At 35.1% G+C, this 20146-nt stretch overlaps 3 protein-coding genes and 1 non-coding gene across 4 annotated transcripts in view; 3 read left to right on the top strand and 1 right to left on the bottom strand.

Annotated features, from left to right (window-relative positions):
* Positions 1 to 20146, top strand: part of Dpp10 (Dipeptidyl peptidase 10) — a 42110-nt gene that overhangs the window by 10690 nt on the left and 11274 nt on the right. Inside the window, exons 3-6 of the mRNA XM_066406680.1 lie at positions 17158 to 17368; positions 17795 to 17889; positions 18129 to 18256; positions 19921 to 20132. Of these exons, the coding sequence (XP_066262777.1) occupies positions 17158 to 17368; positions 17795 to 17889; positions 18129 to 18256; positions 19921 to 20132 (646 nt within the window). The remainder of the gene's footprint in view (positions 1 to 17157; positions 17369 to 17794; positions 17890 to 18128; positions 18257 to 19920; positions 20133 to 20146) is intronic.
* Positions 4511 to 6549, bottom strand: LOC136420038 (uncharacterized). The gene is made up of 2 exons (XM_066406701.1): positions 6468 to 6549; positions 4511 to 4920 (listed from the first exon to the last, which is right to left on the bottom strand). The coding sequence occupies exons 1-2, from the start codon at positions 6525 to 6527 to the stop codon at positions 4570 to 4572; spliced, it is 411 nt and encodes a 136-aa protein (XP_066262798.1). The 5' UTR covers positions 6528 to 6549; the 3' UTR covers positions 4511 to 4569.
* LOC136420041 (B2 protein-like) lies at positions 13568 to 14091 on the top strand. The gene is made up of 2 exons (XM_066406704.1): positions 13568 to 13681; positions 13738 to 14091. Exons 1-2 carry the CDS (start codon positions 13637 to 13639, stop codon positions 14077 to 14079), a joined length of 387 nt encoding a protein of 128 aa, XP_066262801.1. The 5' UTR covers positions 13568 to 13636; the 3' UTR covers positions 14080 to 14091.
* On the top strand, positions 18451 to 18522 carry TRNAH-GUG (transfer RNA histidin (anticodon GUG)). The gene has a single exon. It is a non-coding gene; the product is annotated as a tRNA-His (tRNA).

Here is a 20146-nt window from a genome sequence, read left to right as displayed (position 1 = left end):
AGTCCGATTTTGTATCTGCACGATTGGGATTTTCTATTATTGTGATTTATAGTCGGTGGCTCAGTTGAGCTTTTGCCAGGCATAAAACATCCGGATCAGATCGATATAACAAAGTTAAACCGAGAGCTTAATCAGAAAAGCGAATCTGGGTTTGTTTGTTGAAGTTTTGTACCTGTCGCATTGGGGATATTTTAGAGTTGCCAACTGCTGTCTTTGGCGGAAAGCCCTATAATGGGCACTTTACACCGCATTCTTATACAGGGTGTTAGTAAATAAGTGCGAAAGATTTTAACGGGTGATTGCCGAGGTTTTTTTGAGTAAAAAAGTTCCTATAAACCCAGGTCCAAAAACTCTTCGATTGCAAGATACAGAGTGTTAAATTTTTTATGCGCCCATGTCATGACATATTTTTAAGAAAAAAAAGGCAGGCCAACGATTTTTTTCAAATGTTTCATTAATTGTTAACAAAAAAGACCTCTTAGTATTTTGTCGCTAATGTAGCCATTTTCAAGATAAAAAATTATCTCAATGATACGTCAGTCAATGAGGCGAAGGGTAGACTCTTGTATCACGACTGAGGGGAGTCAATTTCAACATTTATTATAATTATACTTTTTAAATAAATTTTGTCTTTTTTGTTCACAATTAATGGAACTTTTGAAAAAAATCGTTGGCGTGCCCTTTTTTCCTTAAAAATATGTCATGGCATGGCCGTATAAGAACTTTAACACTCTGTATCTTGGAAACTAAGCGCTTTCGGACCTGGCTTTATACGAGCTTTTTTACTTTAAAACACCTCAGCAATCGCCCATTAAAATCTTTCGCACTTATTTACTAACACCCTGTATAAGTTCTTCTGCAAATTCGAATACAACGACCCGGTAACGTCGACTTCGTCCTTTGGAAGAAAATACAGCGATAGCAATAACAATTCGCGGCAAAAAATATCGCACTAATGTGCCGACCCATAAAATCTCTGGACTACCGTTCAATTCTCCACCCCGAGATTTTATGACTTATAAAGATGAAATATAATATCCTGAACGTGGAAAGTTTCTCCAGAGAACATACAACCGTAAAACTATGAAATTAGAACCCGGAAACTTGGTTTATGTTTGTCCTTGCCTTAGAGTTGGGGAAGAGATACTCCATTCCAGGTGCGCAGGAAGTTTTATTATCAAAAATGTGCATCCATGAGTTTATTTCATATAAGCAAAATTCCCCTTTGAAGTTGAATTGTAAATTGAGTACCACAAAAGAGCTTCGCTCGATGTTGAATGAATAATTCAGAAGGGGTTGCAGCCTAGCTAGGAAAAAGAGCGTCCCACTTAATAACATATCCTGTGTCTCTAAATATTTTATAGCTTTAGGTTTGAGTTTGCCCAGAATCCGCCTTAAGGAAGGTTTAATTTAATAACTAAACCAAATTCAAGAACGATTGTTAGAAATGAGTACATAGAGGGTGTTCAAATTGGTTTTTGATTCTTTCGCGGTAGAGGAAATTTAATTAGAGCTTCAATAGGAATTGCAGATAAGTTCGTTCCCAAAATTAAGGATAAATCATGGAATTGCGCGGGATGCCGATAATGATATGAGAGTCTGTGTTCGCTTTTAATACATAGGTAGACAATGATGTCCTAGCAAGAATTTCAAATGATTGTTCCCTCCAAGTTCTTCTCGCTGCCGATGCCACCGCCCTATTTATGACGGTAATTACTCGCTTGATGGTGAGGAAGGGGGAGGGGGCTAATCATAAATTCCCTTATTGCTACATCAGTAAAAGCTGTGTTATGTCGAGTTTACTGTTGCCTACTAACCACAACGCCAAGAGGCACATCGGTGAGTCAGAACCGTTGTTTACAGTAATAACATCATGTGTTTCGTTCTCACCCTGTCAACATTTCAAAGGAATCAGTTATATTTTAAAGGATTTGAAAAATTACTACGATTTATTTAGAACGCCCTAAAATTTTTCACTGTCCATCAACGTGTTGAATAAATCTTTCGGTAGCTACAATTTCACACTTCACTGAAATCTGAGCTAATCTGTCAATAATAAATCGAAATACGGCGCCCCTAGTGCACCTACAATATCCTGGATTTCGAGATCGATGAAATTGCTAATTGGCCAACTTTCGAGTAGATTGAGGAAACTCGGTGAAATTAATATTACAGCGCTAAATCCGAGACTGGATTGAAATTTCTTCGTGATTGGCCAATGCGCAACTAAAATATTGAATATTTTACCTCTATTTCGTCAATTTCGAGGGCTCCAGATTGTCTAGGATCTGGTTAAATGCCCCGTTTATTCCTGGTTTAATTAAGGCATCCAATTACACTAGATTATTTTTCTTTTCCTAATAAGTTTGAAAGGAAGGAGGCACGCCACTGGCCATTGCAGTAGACAACAGTTTTAGGTCCTAAATCTAAAGAGCCAATTCCATTTATTAAAAACCAGAGGCATAGCGCATGTGAACGTTAAAAATCACACAAAAACCTTTCAATGATGAAATAAAGATTGACAAAAAATTTTCTGCCTGAAATTCAGTTGCGCCTCCAATTATTATAAAAGGCAATAGCTCTAAATTTCAATTATGCTCTATTGCTACTGGAAAACTTTGAAGATAAATTTAGAGATACTCTGTAAAATTGGCATCATAGCAGTAAAGCCCAGGCATATCATTGAAATTTCGTCTTCTTTGGCAAATGTGCAGCTTAGCTAAAGTAGTCCATATTTCAACCCTACTTCTTTCATTTCATTCCAAATCGTCTGGAATCTGGCTAAATTTTCCCATTTATTTCTGAATTAACGTAGAGCATTGCTGAGGCATATATTCACGTTAAACTCTTCACCCCTAATGGTGCTGGGTCTTTATGTTTTCCCGCGTTTCCAAGTTTCTACAGCTGTTTTCGAGCTTTCGCAATTTAGGCCAAGCAAACATTTTCCATGACTTAAAAGCCCATCAAGAAATACAGTTTCCTGTGATTCATTTTCCGCTTGCATAGCCCGGAATGCAAAACAACTTCCGACTGAATTTTTGCTACTTGTTAATGAGATTTTCCTCACAATAACTAAACATAAATCAACGTAATATATATTTAATTAGATAGAATCAATTGTTGTGGGTCACAGCGAAAAAACAATTAACAGCTATCTAATGGTTACCAGCATGTCTCCTTTTTTTGATCAAACATTGTCAGACTAACGCTGCTACAAGGTCCAAGCGATTCATATGGAATACATGACTTAAAAATTCCTCCACATTGTCTAGATAGATGTTGTCGTCATTGTCGATTATTTTTGCATTATTTTCGTTTGCGATGCAAATGAAGTGAAGGTAGAAGTCGCCGTCTTCGTCGACGCCGCCATCGAAGGAGTCAATGAGGAGCTGCGAATCCACGTTATGGGCGTCAAGGCATTCTCTGTGGAAATTAAGGATTTTTTGACGTTGTTGTTGATCTAAAGCCTGAAAAAAGGCAATTTTTTAACTCACAGGCATTTCTAGAGGGCAAAATGTTACGAATGATTTAGAGATTGCAGAGTCATTAGGTTCGATTTTTAAAAATTAGTTCCACCACTGGTTAATACAAGAGACAATAGTTTGCGATCTCAATTATTTCCTAAAAAAGAGATAATTTCGTTTCTTAAAAGTCATGAACGTACGAGAAATACATGTTAAAATATTATAGATTAAAGTTTCAATTCTAAAAGAAGAATCTCAGAAAAATGTCACTTAAAAAAGGAATTTCCGTCACTGATTTTTGTAAGAAAGTCTCCAGATTATTCCTTAGAGAGATGGACTTTGTAATTTCCTAAAAATCAGAGGCGTACCAGACCTGGATGTTAAAATATTATACGCAAATCTTACAAAAATTCTAAAGGGAAAGTTTTAAAAAATTATGAGATTTAAAAAAAAGCAATCGGCGACCCCTCCACTGATTTGTATAGTGCATTTCAAAAGAACGTGTTCTACAACTGAAAATTGAGGGATTCAATAATTCCAGGAATGTCTTTATTTGAGGAAAGTTTACCAAAATACTTTAAATCTCTCATTTTATATTATAATATATTAACCTTTTAATTACAACCAAACATTCGTTGGCCATTTCCATCATTTACAGCCAAATTAAGATAATAACAGTAATTACTAACGAAGAAATGTTTTTCCATATCAATATGCATCAGTATTGAAAATATCATTCATTATCGGTATTGTCATCAGTTTTAATTTAGAATCATAATGTATATTTGATTCCCCAATATAAAATTCTAATCTCCTAGTCTATAATTGCAGAGAATTAAAAAAACATCTTACACGGGAACCATTTATTAATGATACGCATTTTATGCTCATTAGGTTTAATACCACCTATGTGGCTCCAACAGGAAATTTAATAGGAAAATTAGCAGGAATTTAGAATTTAATGAGCGTCTACAAAGTAAGGAAATACTTGGTTTTCTTTATTCAAACTAATGAATTTACTTTACAAATTATGCACCCTTAAATTCCTTTGATATTTAATTACAATTAATTAAATATACAACTACAACACATTAAGACGAATTTCCTACAAATTATGTTCCTCCTTAAAAAAACATTGAGCTCCTTCCTTAATGGTAGTCAAAGTATCCTCTCTCTGCACCAAACACTTTCGAATAATTGCAGCCACATTAGCCATATTTTCTTCTAATATGACATCCTTCAAGTCTTGTTCAATATTATCAGTATTAACAATACCATCATCATTTATTATTTTAGCTTTTTTGGCTGCACATATGATGTGTAAGTAGAAATCATGTTCTTCAGGAGTGGCTCCATTGAGGGCGTCGTGAAGGGCGTCCTCGAGGACGTCATGGGTGTCCAAACAGTCGCGATGGAAGTCAATGATGAGATCACGTTGGTCAGGAGCGGGGAAGCACTGGAACAATATAGAAAAAAGGATTATTGGTCCTTAAATGTTTCCAAGTTTAGATTTTATATATGGCGTACTTTTGCAACCATGGAACTGAGTTATGTCTAAAATAAATATCTCGTAGGGAATTTTGGATAAAACTGTTTGACTAGAAATAGAGTAAATCTGGTTTATGGTGGTAACCCTACTGATGCTGCGCGATGATGAATTTTAGAGATTTTAAGGGTCTTTTCAGTAGATTCCTGCAAATTCATAAGATTTTTTTACTTCTAATTTAAGTATCACATAGATTTTTCTTCTCTTGCAGACAAAAAGTGCAATATATGTATGTCTGCAGTCTGAGCAATTCTGCACTGAATAGGGATTGTTCAAACGGAAGTCCTCATAAGAGGAGATTTAATTGAGGAAATTGAAGAACTGTTGCCAAATGACGGTGACACAGGATACTTTGCAGTATTAAAGTTAGTTTAGATTAGAATCTTGAATTAGGTCAGTTGAAAAACAGTCAAACCAGTCAGAATACAGGATGTGGCAACTTGAAGCTGAAACACTTTCTTTATATCGAATAGAAATTCGAAGTAGCTGGGGTTAGTTAGATTAGCAGGGTATTTAGATTAAACAGGTTCTAACCCGGGACATGCCAATAGATCTGGCTTATGTGAAATAAGACTTTTGCATTTCAAAGGCAAGTGCATCTATTAATTCCGATTTCGTTACAGTGATGAAATCACTAGCAAAACAAAAAAAAATGAAATTTTAGTTTCAAACTTAAATTACATTCGTTTCTGCCCCTAAACTTCGTTACTATGTCTAGTTTGGATAGTTAAGGTTATTTGTTGATTTACGTCCCCTATGTACTGTGAAATCACTTACAAATTGAACAAGAAATGAAATTTCATCTGGAAATAAATTTTATTTTTTATCAAAATATGTCAGCTTTGAGATTTAGCGAAATGCAGATTTTTGATGCACTAAGATTAATTCAAGATTTATCGATGATTGAAATTGATTTGCGAATAGTCAAATCTCTTATAAATATTAAGAAAAAAAGGAAATCCAATTTCAAACTGAAATCGTTTTGTTATTTCTCATGTGGTTCTTTGCTGTCCCTCTTTATGTCAATTAGAAGTGTTTGCAGAAGTGTGGTCAGTTAAAGTATGACCACCGATAAAAGTTAGTTTAGGAAAGAGCTAAATGATATATGTATAAATCCCAGCAAAAGAAGATATTTTCCTTTCATTACAGATATGGATAATATGGAAAGTTTATATCCCTATTGGACCTTTAACTTCCTCGTTTCGTTTAAGTAAATTAGAGGCGTATTCCTGGCTCGAAAATAATTTTGTTTTCATATTTTTCTTTATAGGTCTCGTTAGAGTTTAAAAGGTATTTTACATTAAATTATTATAAAAAAAATCTCTCGTCGTGAGAAGCTTCGCGTTGATTTAATTTCAGTAATAAATTAGCAAAGAAAACTTCGCATTTGGATAACAAAATTTTTAGAAATTCTTAATATCTGAAATATCTTAAAATCTAATTATAATACCACTTACATTAACCACCCCAAGCAATACTCCAACCGACACCGAAACAGCCACAAACTTCCTTTCCATCTTAACGCTGATACTCCTATAACTTTACAATAATTTCCACATTGTCCTTCCTTATAAACTCTTATGAAACTGAAGATTATTCGATGATTAATGGCTCTATCGGCTAAATAAGAATAAAATTGCTAGTTGAAGTCTACAATCTGTAACATGCATATGCACTTAGATAGGAAAAATGGCTGTGTTTAGGTTAAATGATGGATTAGCTGGTTAAATCAGGAAATTCAAATATTCGCGAGGTATTTTATTTCTGAATTCGACAGGTGAAAATTTTAAAATTACAGCACATGTAGTCACCAATCTTAACAAATTTACAACGCTTAAAATAGCAAACGAACATTTTTTTAAGCAATTTGAAATGTAAGTTCAAATACTAATATGTAAAAATAATTAATCATGATATTAAACTAGTAAATATTTAATCGGCTTTTGTAATAAAACAAACGAATATGTGCAGCAAATTTCTAAATTTATTGATTAAAAGCTTGCTATTTTTGTTTGCAATTCTGATGATTTAAAGTTTAAAAGAACTTTACTAGATGTATGTTATAGATAGAACCATCATATAAAAGCACAAATAACCTCCTTGAACCAGTTAGGAAAAAAGTTCTCTCGATAGTCTCTCAACGGCTAGACGAAACTAAAACTCACGAAAAAGAAGATGGGTAAACAGCTCCTTTTTATGTCTGACCCCAGAACTAAATGAAGATATTTAAGATACAAGAAATCTTTCAAAGGAGGTTTAATGATGTGTGATGGTTGGATTGGAGGAAGAAAAAGGGTTTGGTGCATTTTCAGTATTTTTAACACAAAAAAAGTTTGAAGTTACTATGTAACGTAAAGTCTTTAAACAACCAAAAACCGATAGGAGAGCATCTTTTATAAAATATTATCTTTAAAAAGGCGCCTGATTCTGAAAAATGAACTACTGAAGGTTTTTACAGGATTTTTACAAATTTATTTTTATTTTTCTACATGTAAGTTCCTGTCAGTCTACACACTTTTTCCAACGATGCTTTCATCTCTTTAACCTGTCCAAATAGTACTTGGCGCTTTTTTCTGCAAAATAATTATTTACGAAGGTGAGCCTCCTCATTGGACAAAAATCTCTCTCCTCCGAGCGCAACTTTTAGCTTAGAAAACAAAAAACATCGCTTGGAACTAGATCTGGTAAATAAGGAGGCAAATCGGTATTAAGCAGTTTAAAACATTCAGACTGATCTCATATTTAATAAATTGAGGACTCTACTTCTGAATAAGTCAGCAATAATTTTTATAATGGTGAAATATAATAACCAGAATGAACGATAATGGCTGGCTTAATGTTGTTACTCGATCAAACACGTGCAACAATATCAAATATTAACTGAGTTCAAACACAGGTTCACATTCTTCGAGGTGAAGAAATAAACAAGTTTTATCTGAACTTTCTTATGTTTTATGTCAATTAAACCGGTTGGAGATTCGGGAGTATCGAAAAACTCTCATTTACATACAAAGGTGACAAAATTAATTCGAATACTTACCTTTGTGTAAAAATTGCTATTTACCAAATGAAATAGTCCAGAAAGTTGATTCTAGGGATGCGAAATCTTTTACAGGTTCCCTTTAATGTACCAATGTATGATAGATAGAAGAAAAAGACAGGATTTCTAAAAAAATCTTATTCCAAAGAAGATTTAATTATAAAATATCCACTTACACTTTTAAAGATGAAATTCAGAATTTCTATTAGAAACAATGCATTCTTCACTTCTCACACGTCTAAAAGATTTTTAAAAGATTTTTCCACTTCCTTTATCCATCCTTTCCTCACGCATTTCTGAGTCTAAACGCAAGGTTGCTAATCGCTATTCTGAAACTGAAGCTCAGGATCTTTCTAAGAGATTCATTTCTCCACCGATTCTCTATTATTCTTGATCCATAGCTCAAGTTCCTCTTAGAAGTCTTATCAGCTCTTTTAAAGAAGATTCTCATACATTGTTGTTTTGGAATGTAAAATTTGGATTTATCGTTGGATATGCAACGATCCAAATGGAATTGTAAGTTTTTTATTTATATTACAATAATATTAATGTTGCAGTAAAATGACGTGGAGGAAGTTTGACAAGCAAAAGTATAGAATAATGATGGCTTATGATAGTAGTATCATACAACTGTAAGATATTGCCCTAAACTTTTGCCTAACATCGTATAAAACCGACAAAATCGTAACTAGTAATTGGATTTTTTGAAAATTACGAATAATATGCTATTAGGCTCCAAATAAGCACTTCCCGTAGCATTACAGCAACGTACTCATTAAACAATGACATAGATAAATGCAGGAAAAAACATAAAATCAGAATACAAAATGTTCTCCCATTGTCAACACTTGCAAATCCTAAGCTTCCTCTTTGTTCTTCATTGGGTAAGAAAATTTAATCAGTTCAACATTTTCCTGCTAATTCAATATTGTCACCTAGGGCTTCTGTCAAGAACAAATTGAAGGTTACTTAATGACCAGTTCAAGCAGTGACGAAGATCCAGCTGCTCCATGTGACAAGATTTTGGAAGCTAATGAAGACAACCTGGATACTAATCATTTCAGGGAGTTTTCAGGTTGTATTTGTAAGGCATATGGACTTCTGGATGAGAATGGGAATTTCGTCAAGGAAGCCATTGAAACTTATCTAGAGTATTTGGCTGAAAGCCATGAGATGGCCCTTATAAACGCATTAGTTGAAAAGTGTTTGGTGAAATACGATTCGTACAAAGAAACTGCTTTCAATATGCTTATGTGTTTTATGCGAACGCAGGAGAAATATGATAAGCTAATGCTTGAATGAGTATGTCAAAAGGTCTTCTTTCTTTAATAAACTTTAAAGTATTTTGCTTTTTATTTCAATTTCTTTAACAAAGGAATTTGTTCATGCCTTTTCGTAAGAACAGCGAAGGTGCAAGGAAGCTTAGCTCGTTAGACAATTCTTGTAGCGAGAGTTGAAAGTTAGCGCTTCCAAATTTAGGAAAAAGAGAAATTAGAAGAGTTCTCGTAAATTTGGGTTTGAGGACCAAGAAAAGTGAACGCCTCTTCTAATCTTCCGAAACTTCCTGAAATTATGTGCAAATTTCTTTGAGCCATGCAAATTATAGACAAAGGAGAATTATAAACAGACATTTTATATTGAGAAAGACGATTATTTAAAGCTTTCCGGGTTTTTGATCTTCTTTTTGAATCGCTATGGGCTCTGATATTGGGACATAAAATTGGGGCATTTTATCAAAAACTCTATGTCCTTTCACATTCTTCTAGGAGCAGAAGCGTATCTCAGTCCTCAAAGAGTTTAGGAATTTGTCAAACACCGATATAAGTTACCTTTTTTACTTTTTTATGTTCTTTTTAAATCCACCTTGGTGCATTTGCGATATCGCCATAAAATTTGTAGATTTTATTGAAAATTTTATGAGCTTTCGCGGTTTATAGCAGACAGTAGGGGCGCTCAGAATTGTTACGACGGTTCCAAAAGGAGAAAAATGATTATTAATATTCCTCCCATTTTTCGATCTTTTTTCCATATTTCCCATTGGTGTGACCCTGATATTTGCAATATCGCCTTAAGCTTTAGAGATTTTATAGAGACCTCTATGAGATTTCATAGTTTATTACAAACAGTGGCGTACCTCGGTTCTCTGATCTGCACGAATTATCCAAAATGAGGACGACGATTATTTAAAGTTTATCTGGATGTCCGACCTTCTTTTAATACACTCCTTTGGTACGAGCCTGACACTTTCAATATCACTTTGAAATTCTTCACTTATTCAGCTCTTAAAGCTTTTATGAATTTTAAAAAAATTAATAAATGAACGTGTTTTCTAATTTTTATCCCATTTAAAAATGATTTCATTTTGTCTTTGATACGACCCAAAATGTGCAAGGTCTCCTTAAAATTGATAGATTTCATAAGAAAAAACTTTATGGACCTAACTGTAAATATTCATGATTAAAAATTTTACCACTAATTCTTTTCTCATGCAAATAACAAAAACATTAACACATTCATAAAAGAAACCAAACATTTCTACGAGTAATAAATTAATTTGCACTAAACCGCGAACCATGTTGGGAACCCAAATTTTCCTTTTCATTCTCTTAACATTCAATTCTCTCGAAGTGGAACTGTGTTGTCTACAAAATTTATCAGTTTGGCATAACCCGATTAACAGTTCTACATGGGGCTTAAAGAGCTTCAACTCAGCTTTAGTCCCTCAAAGCTTCGGCCTCTTCCACATAGGAGAAATTCGAATTTTGTGCGATCAACATCACATCCTCAGCTATTTCGGAGAAGGACTGATCAAGGATTTAGTCAACTTGACCAAACTCTCTATGTCTGGATGCAGCTTCGAGACTATTGCCCCTGGGGCTTTCGTCAGTCTCATTCAGGTAACAGATTTGGTGATAACTTACACGGAGCTTAGAGAGGTGACTGTTGGGGCTTTCGATGGTTTACCCAAGTTAAAAAACCTTAATTTGCCCAACAATAAGTTGGTGCACATAGACCAGGAAGCTTTCAATAACTTAGATAAACTTAACTTCATAGATTTGAACCAGAATATGCTGGATCACATGAAAAGGGAGTGGTTTGGTTGCTCCATGTCCTCGATAACTACATTTTTCATGCAAAAGAATCTTTTGAAGGAAATTCCCCAAGGAATGTTTGTAGGTTGGAGCAATTTAAAGTGGTTGAACTTGGATTATAATCAAATATCAGTTATCCACTCCGGGGCTTTCAAAGATATTGCCCCTACGATTAAAAACTTGGGGCTTCATCATAATCGCCTGAAAACTTTATCGCTCAACAGCTTTTCCAGCAATGTTCATATTGATGTTTTAAGAATTAGTGCCAATTTGTTCAATTACCTACCGGAGAGTTTCCTAATGGGAGCCATAATAAAGTATCTCTACGTCCATGGGAACCCCTTGAAATGCTCTTGCTTGCACAAAATCAACATGCTGGCCTTTAACAAAGGAGGAATGATAGTGGATTATCCCTCAGACCCATATATTTTGAGGCAGTGTAAAAGCGACTATGTTCCAGTTTGCGTAGTGCCAAAAGCATTTGATAAATCCTGCTTTGAGGAGGTGGACGAGGAAGCTACAAAGTACTTCTTTTCCTACTTGAGAAAGATTGGATGGGACCGCAATCCTAGAGAAAAGTGCGCTATGTTCGACGTTTTGTGAAGAAAATTAATTCAAGAGAACGAGACAAATCAATTTGCAGAGAAGCATGTTAAAGTAATACTATTTTACGACTTGTTTATTGTTTCGCTTTTTCTCTGATATCCCGGGACTGACAGTTTATGTCGGACGAGGGTTGAATTTTTATATCCTGAGAGCTGAAAACAGAAAACAACGCATTTGGCCGTAAATTTTGTTGAATGTAAATGAAAACTTTTATTTAAACCGTTTAAAGAGACTTCAGCTTTCAGGATATCTGCATGTTGCCCAGATTTACTGGTGCTTGTTAGGGAGCGAGACTCAATTTTTGTATAGTTACATTTGGACCATAAAGTTCATATATTCATATGTATCACCATAAATAATTACTATTTTGTGTATAAATATGGAAAACCTGCAGGGTCAGTGGGTTTTAGTTAATATGATAGCTAGGTATTTATTTACCCAAAATAAAGGGTTTTGCACAATGTTTAGGGAAAAGGGGAAATATTTGGTCAGAGTCATAAATATGAATTAAAGTCAACATAACAAAAGCAATATTTGTTTTTGGATTAAGCTTAAGGAATAGAAAAGCATGTAGATAAAAGGCCTTATTTTGCTTACTAAGCTGAATCAATAAAAATTTCCCTCTTCTATTTTTCACAACTTTTATAGAATTTTGTTCAAGAACTGCAAAATGTGGCATGGCTTAAAAAAATAATTGTAGAATCGAGACCAAAATCAGAAAACTGAGCAAATTACGGTGGGACAGTCAGTTTTGAGGAAAAAGGAAAGAAAACTACTTGTGAGGAAATATCTGCTTTTGAAGCTTTAGGTGAAAAATCAGTTGAAGAAATGACTGAAGGCATGAAGAAAGTAGCCGTGGAAAAGAACGTTAAAAAAATAATCAGAGCGAAAAAGGATGATCTTACTGTAATCCTTTATCAAAAAAAAGGAAACCCTGAAATTATTGTTAGCATTAATGAAGAAACACTCTAGAAAATACAAAAATAATGAAAACACTATAAGAAAATCCATAAACTGAACAGGAAAATCTGATAAAGTCTTGCCAAAAAACCTGAAGAAGAAAGACTTGAGGAATTTCACTTGAGTCCTGTGAGGAACCAAAAAATTCCGTATTACCATGAAAAGAGAAAAAAGAGATGTTGGAAGTATCTTAACGCTATTGCAAGAAAAGGTGAAAACACCAGCTACACTAAGGGGGTCGCCCAAGAGAAATCCATGAAGAAATTTGAAATACAATAATCAATACACTGTACAATAAGACACTTGAACTCGATTATATCACCAGAAATGATACTGTAGTGGTACCACGTTCATTTTAACTTTTCAATTATACAGTTGAAGGTTAAAGTTAAAATAAATTAAAAGAAGAAAGTTATAAAACTGGCAAAAGAATCAAAAAATAAATTGTTTCTTTAGTAGCTACTGTCCCTGCTCAAGAAGTTGAGCGGATCGATAGTTTTAATGAGTTAGAATATAAGACATTTCTGCAATTGAGAACTTATCAGTTGATAATGAGGGTAATTTTAGTTAAGAAATGCTCAGATATACTAGTTAAGAGGCTAAAAATGGATATTTTTAGTTACCTAAGCAATACGAAATCAATGTTTACAAATTTCTCAGCGATTAGGACATTTTCGTGTATAAAATGAGGAAATCATGATATTTAATGACGGATTAAAATGCGAAATTAAACAGCTAAAACCCATATCCGATTATATACCATTATTAGACACGCATTGATTCAACAACCAGAAACAATTATGTTATACCACCATTGTTAAGTTTTTAGGTACAACCTTTAATTACTTAGTGCTCCTCTGTAACATAAAAATCCAATTTTTCATTATTATTTGAACTTCAGCTGAAACAGTAACATTAAGTAAAAAAAATGTTTTTTTTTCTCTTCATCTCGATTTCTGCACTTGCCAATACAGTAAGCAATACTTTCTTGATATCTCCAAATTTTCAGTCCAAAGCATTAACTTGTAGCTAGCTGCTCCATTCGGTGATGAAGAAATCCAGGTAAAGCACCTAGCTTGCATGCAAGAATCTGGGGCCACTGAAGAGATGATGAGGAAAGCTTTCCAAGGAGAATTTCCTGACGCCTCAGAATTCAAGAAACATCTGGTGTGCATGGGGAAAAAAGGAGGAGTCATTGACTCGGATGGGAACTACGACAGGGTAGTTTTAAAGGAGAAACTTTTGAGGCTTGTCAGGGACGAGGAATTAGTGGACGAGCTGTTAGAAAAGTGTCTAGTAGATCAGGCCACTCCTGAGGAAACTGCTTTTGAAATGGTAAAGTGCAGCTACAGGAAAGTTCAAGGAGAATGAAATCAACCTTTTTTGTCACAAATGTTTTAATATATTAGCAGGCAATTGGTGAGCGTTTCATTGCTAAACCATTCTACCTCCATATCTTCTAACACTCTCAAATGTACATTTAAAGAATTCGAATGCTATATCTCTAGGAGAGCCCCTCTGTACTATGCATTTCTCCACTACAGGGTCGATGTTGAATTTCGAGCTGAGCCTCAAATTGTTCATTTGCTCCCTCATGAACATTTTAGCGATCTCCCTTTGAGCCATTCCCCTATCATCCAGGAAACGCTGCTTGTTTCCAACGCACACCAAAAATTCTTTGAAGTTGTCGTTTCTGCTTAAAATGTCCAAATTGATTTTCTCTATGTAGTTGTCAGGGATTCTGTATTGGATTTTGCATGCCATGGTGTCTTGAATAAAGCGATTCTGGTTGTCTGTGGGTTTCTAGAAGAGTAAAATTTGTGAGTTACCTTGAACATGAGGAATAGAAAACACCTTACTCCATTGATAACTACCAAAGAGCAGAGCAACAAGAGAGTTGATAGAGACTTTTTGTCCATTTCGTTGTTGTTTTGAACGTGACTAGTACTAGAGGTTTTTTGAGCTTCTGCGTTTCCTTCGGCGTATTTATAGTAATTTGGTAATTTGAGGGTCTAAAATTGGCCAATTACTGTATTTGTAATTTTTTACTGATGTTGCAACATATTATAATATAAAAGACTTTCAGCAGATCTCTCTTCGATCCTGTAACGGTAGATTTAACACAGGATATATATATATATATATATATATAATAATGGTGGGTAAATTTGATGAGGTTTTTAACCCAAAAAAACCAGTTAATTTCCTTAAATTTGGCATATTATGTTGAGTCATATAACTATTCAATTCCAGGTAATAGGATCGTCACCTATTTCAGAACTAAAACCGTTTCAAAGATCTATTGTACAATCATGGTTCAAAGGTCAGTTTGCCTGAGTCAGAACTGGTTACGAATTGAATTAATTTGACAGTAATGCTATTATTATAATTCAAGTACCTTTCTGCTTTAGCTAGACCTACTTTGTTTAACTATAAATATACAACAGGGCCTTAAAAGTAGGGTAACGATTTTGAAGAGAAAAGTGTGAAAAGCGATGATACAGTAGATAAGTGACGAAGTTTCTAGTTAACTACTGCTCTTTCAATTGGGAACAGTAGTTTATTTAACTAGGGAGAGAGTTGCAAGTAGTTTATTCCACGAAAAAAGTAGGGAGATAAGTCTTCCTTTAACCTTTTGGCAAGAGTTTATTAAGCTCAGCTTAAGCTGATAACCTACCTGCGATATCGCAGAATACTGCTTTTTTTACTTCGCAACATGCTAAAAGAATGCGTGAATCTCCCAACTCCAACATTCCCCATTAATGGGATGTTGGAAGGTAAAATAAAGTGGGACTGCTGTAGCAATGCCATTTCTGCAATGGTTGAAAAAAGGGGCGCATGGAGCGTGCCACTCAAGGGAGACAATAACCCCGAACCTAAAAGCAATTGACAGCTGAATCCCCAAGCCCCTCGACACTCACGATTTGCCCTCCAGGGATATTTCCGCATCGTTGCAAGCTGCAGGAAAAAGAAACTCGAGATTTGAGTGGGTAGGCACCCCGGCTAATCTCACACTATCCGGTTCGCCAGAAGACCAGACCGGATGTCTTTAGAAGATTTTTCTCGAGAAAAAAAAAGCTGAAAAATATGATTAACCCAGTGATGGTAAATTTCAGAAATTGAAAAGTAAGGCTTCAGAAAATTACAAATATCAGGAGTGAAGATTAGTAAGTTTAACGAAAAAAGTGAGGAAAGCTCGGCATAGAATTGCCCAATTTTAACTGATACAATCAATTTTAATGGAGAAATGACTGGGCATAAGGAGCTTATGAGTCTCAGAAATTAATAAATATAAATAACTAAACTTGAAATCACTCGTATGTCTCTCTTCTTAGAAATTAACATTTTTTATTGATAAGTAAAGTAATTTAATAATAATGAAATCTACAGATTCTAGATCTAGATGATAAAATTTAGTTGAAACTTACTAGTTCCTAGAATGGGAAAATTAGACCAGTTTACAGTTTACAAGTAATTTAAAATTAATTTAGAGTTTCTAAAGGTGTGTGAAAAGTGAGGATAATTTATTTAAGTGAAACGATTTTAGTAGTACTTGAGAAGCTTTACGTAGATGAAAGTAGTCTCTCTTTAATCTTCATCAACAATTGATGAATTTGTGAAATTTAAAAATACATACAACCTCTTTAGTACTTGTGATTTCACCCCAAATAACCCTCAATTTTCAATATCCCGCTAAGTTTCGTGGAATATCCGGACTTTTCTGCCCACATTTCCTCATAAGCAGAATATCCTCAATTTTTATTCAGCCCACGACCTTTGCTCATATAAATATAAAAAACGAGGCCTAATATTTCCCAATTTTCCACACAATTTCCACGAAACTCGAAAGAGGCAAACATTAAACCCCGGCGATGAAATATTTAAATCACTTACTGCCAACTTTAAAGTTGTTACGAAGGATACCATTTTAATTTTTTAACATCTCTTGGGGAGTTTTACAGATGCTACACGATATACTTCACTGCATAAAATACTTCATGTTAGTAGCTACATTGAATCTATTAAAGGGCACTAAACCTGATACTTTTGCTCCCACCTTGGAAAGCTGCTTTCGCCGTTTAGTATATGCGAAAATGAAAAGTCAATAGCTTTACCCTAATCCTCTTATCCCGAATATTTACGACTGCAAAGCAAACGTGGTGAAAACCTCTGATGCATACAAAAAAGGAATATTAAAGCGAGCAGCTTTAGGGCCCATAAAAATCTCAACTGTATTACGAAATTCATCACGCCAAAGAGCAAATTTACCACCTTCCATTAAATTCCTATTCCCTTTAAGTAAGAATGATATCCAAGAAGTCCGAAAGCAACGGCGAAGAAATTAATTCGGCAATTCCATTTGGCAAAGCCGCAATGAGTTATCCATTAATTACGATTTAATTACTTTTCTTGCTAAGTTACGTTGTAATGGGTTTCTATTTGTTTCAGTTGGTGTCGACAAACACGACTCAGAGAAACTGGAGGGGGATTTTCATTGCCCTTTTGGTGATCGTGGTGGTACTATCCCTTATTGTGACCTCGGTAGTGCTATTAACTCCTCCAGACGAAGGGCCAAGGGTCAAGGGAACTAGGTTTGAACTGGAGGATATATTGAGTCATGCTTTTCAGCCACTCAGGTTCAATGGGACCTGGATTTCTAGTAAGTCCTAGTTTTACGTATATCATTATGTGATTAATGAACCAAATTTTGCCGGAAACTACACTTTAACAAGCTGAAATGCAATCGCAAGTGCTCTTCATAACACTGCACACATTTCGCGCGTAAAGGAATTTCCAAACCTTTGCTTTTGAGTATATGTATAATACATGTAGTCGAAAACGAGCAACAAAGGTTCAGTATATCTCTGCTATTATAAAAAATTTAGAAATGTGTATTTCAGGAAGTTTTGCAACATTACAGTCTGAAAGTGAGGAGAGTGTGTTTTCGTGCTTAAAAATATGAAAATACTCAATCAAAACTGTAATACTTACCTTTGGGACGGTTATTTATGTGCCGCATACGACTAGGAAACATTGTAAAGTACATTTATACTGTATACTTTCACATCGTTAAGTTTTCTTGCAGATGACGAGCTGCTCTTCAAAGACGAATGGGGAGGAATCAGCATTCTCTACACGGGCAACATGTCAGTAAGAACCATAATGTCCAATCAAACTTACGTAAGTTCCCTTACGAATTATTCCGAATAATGCCCTTAAAGGTAGCCTTTGCCGGGTTACAAGATAAACGACTTCGGCTAGAATAAATCTTGAGTTATAGTTTCTTCTTTGGGGCACTCAATAAATGTTTATGTCGAAAAGTGCGGACCATCCAATATTTTAGGATGCCAGATAGGGAATTTCAAAGATAAATGGTTCATTTCACGGCGATCTCAACGAGGATTTTCCTTTCTTTTTAGAGAAGGCTCAATCCCAGCAGGTACCAGCTCTCGCCGAACCAGCGATACTTGCTGCTAGCTCAAAACGTTAAGAAGCTCTTTAGACATTCGTATTTGGCTCAATATTCCGTTTATGACATTCAAACCGGGTAAGTAGATGGCAACGTCTTTAGGTTACATAAAAAAGAAAGTTTTAGTCCGAGTAAAAAGGTTTATTGGTCCACGAAATCGAGAAATTAAATATGCTCATTGAAGCACGAAGATGCGTGAATTTGCAATTAATTTATGTTATGTTTCTGGGTTTTTGAAGAAATTGTTTCCTCAAGCTCTTCAGTCTTCAATAGCCGTGATCGTCTAGTGGTTAGGACCCTACGTTGTGGCCGTAGTAACCCAGGTTCGAATCCTGGTCACGGCAATGTGCGAGCGCATTGTCATGGCGAAGCAATTTTTTCATTTTTATTTCTAATTTAATTATATGAAATTGTTTTTATGGTTTTATACCCTCAAGTAGTCTATCTCGTCCCACGTGTGCTGCTGGGATTAGACTAGGCTAGACACTCGCACTGGCTGCTCGCACAGTTGCATCTATGTGCAGGGTTCGCCTTTGGGAACTGACTCAATCCGTACATGAAAAATGATAAGCTTAATGTGTTTTTAAGTTTTGTATTTTTATTTCGTGGAAAAATATTCGTGATATCGCGTGATATCGTAAAAATATTTTCAGCCTGACGCGATTTCCGGTTAAACCGGAAATTGACTCTTATTTCATTTTTTTTTAAATGAAACATGGCAGCTTTTTTAATGAAAATGGTTTTTTTGTCGAAAATTAAACCTATTCACCTAAACCTATTCATAATTCAACATAGTAACGATTGTCAATCGTGTTTGATTTATTTTGATTTTTAGGACTTTTTCGACATTTGTAGACCTTTACAGAAATTCAATTATCTACAAAACTATTTATATATCATTCATAGTAGAAGATGCAAAAATGCTCTTTTTAGTCTGCTGATTTTTTCTTTCTTCTCTGGCTGTTTTACACATTAAGTTTTCATTTTCATGCTACCTCTGGTGTTACGCATTTACACTATTTTCCATTTTGAATTAATCTTATGCGACTGTAATGCACATTGAGATTCGCTACTAAAATTTAACGGCCATTAAGCTGAAGAACAATTTATGGCTTCCCAAATTGCAATCTCCCATTAGATGCACCAACAGGCGCTTTGAAAATAGAATAATAACAAATCGAGTGCACCAGAGTGCAGCGTTTTATAAACCACTTCATTTTTAAGGCCCCACTGCACAATATTATCACAAACTCTCTCTTTCTCACTCTCTCTCTCTCACTCTATCTCCCTAACTCTCTCTCTCGCTCGCTGTGGTTCATGTGTTATCTGAAAAAATAAATACCAGCCAAACAGGATGTTCGTTTCAAAACTCTCTCTATTTTCCACCAGCAAAAACAACTGCCCTTTTCGACCCTTTATCTCTCTTCAAAACAGATTTAACATGCAAATATTTGCCTGCGATCGCTTTTTATTCAGGCTTACGCGGACATTTTTAATCAATGGAAAAAGTTGTGAAATTCTTTATTTCCGGAAAACCCACCACCCTTTTCATTAATTACAATTACCGCGACGATACATCCCGTAATTTGCCGCCCGAATTTTAAAAGCCCTTTCATATAGCGCCCTTCTTTTTATTGCCCGTCTTCCTGCCTTCTTCTGTAATTAATTAGCGAGCTTAACTAGGTTATATCCCGTTCTAACTACGGCCGAAAAAAGACATAAACCGCAGGATTTTTTTTCAGAAACGATTTTCCTTTAAGGGCGTTGCCTGAAAATGATGATCATCCCTTCCTATTGCTGGCTCAATGGGCCCCCAAAGGGCATAGTCTAATTATGGTGCAAGATTATGACGTATATTACAGAAAAACTCCCACTTCCCATACAGGGTATAGAGTGACCAGTACTGCCGTACCAGGGGTGGTCAGTCACGGAGTTCCCGATTGGCTATATGAGGGTAAGTGACCGGAT

Source organism: Euwallacea similis, chromosome 3 (assembly GCF_039881205.1).
Source record: "Euwallacea similis isolate ESF13 chromosome 3, ESF131.1, whole genome shotgun sequence".
Lineage (NCBI taxonomy): Eukaryota > Metazoa > Arthropoda > Insecta > Coleoptera > Curculionidae > Euwallacea > Euwallacea similis.
The sequence above is the reverse complement of the archived record's forward strand: the minus strand, read 5'-3'. Positions and strand labels throughout refer to the sequence as shown.

Bases quoted from the DNA above. Each gene is read 5' to 3' on its own strand.
- LOC136420041 (XM_066406704.1), top strand. From the start codon at position 13,637: ATGTTTTTTTTTCTCTTCATCTCGATTTCTGCACTTGCCAATACA. The intron at 13,682-13,737 runs GTAAGCAATACT...ATTAACTTGTAG, and splicing joins TTTCTGCACTTGCCAATACA to CTAGCTGCTCCATTCGGTGA.
- LOC136420038 (XM_066406701.1), bottom strand. From the start codon at position 6,527: ATGGAAAGGAAGTTTGTGGCTGTTTCGGTGTCGGTTGGAGTATTGCTT. The intron at 4,921-6,467 runs GTAAGTGGTATT...ATATTGTTCCAG, and splicing joins TATTGCTTGGGGTGGTTAAT to TGCTTCCCCGCTCCTGACCA.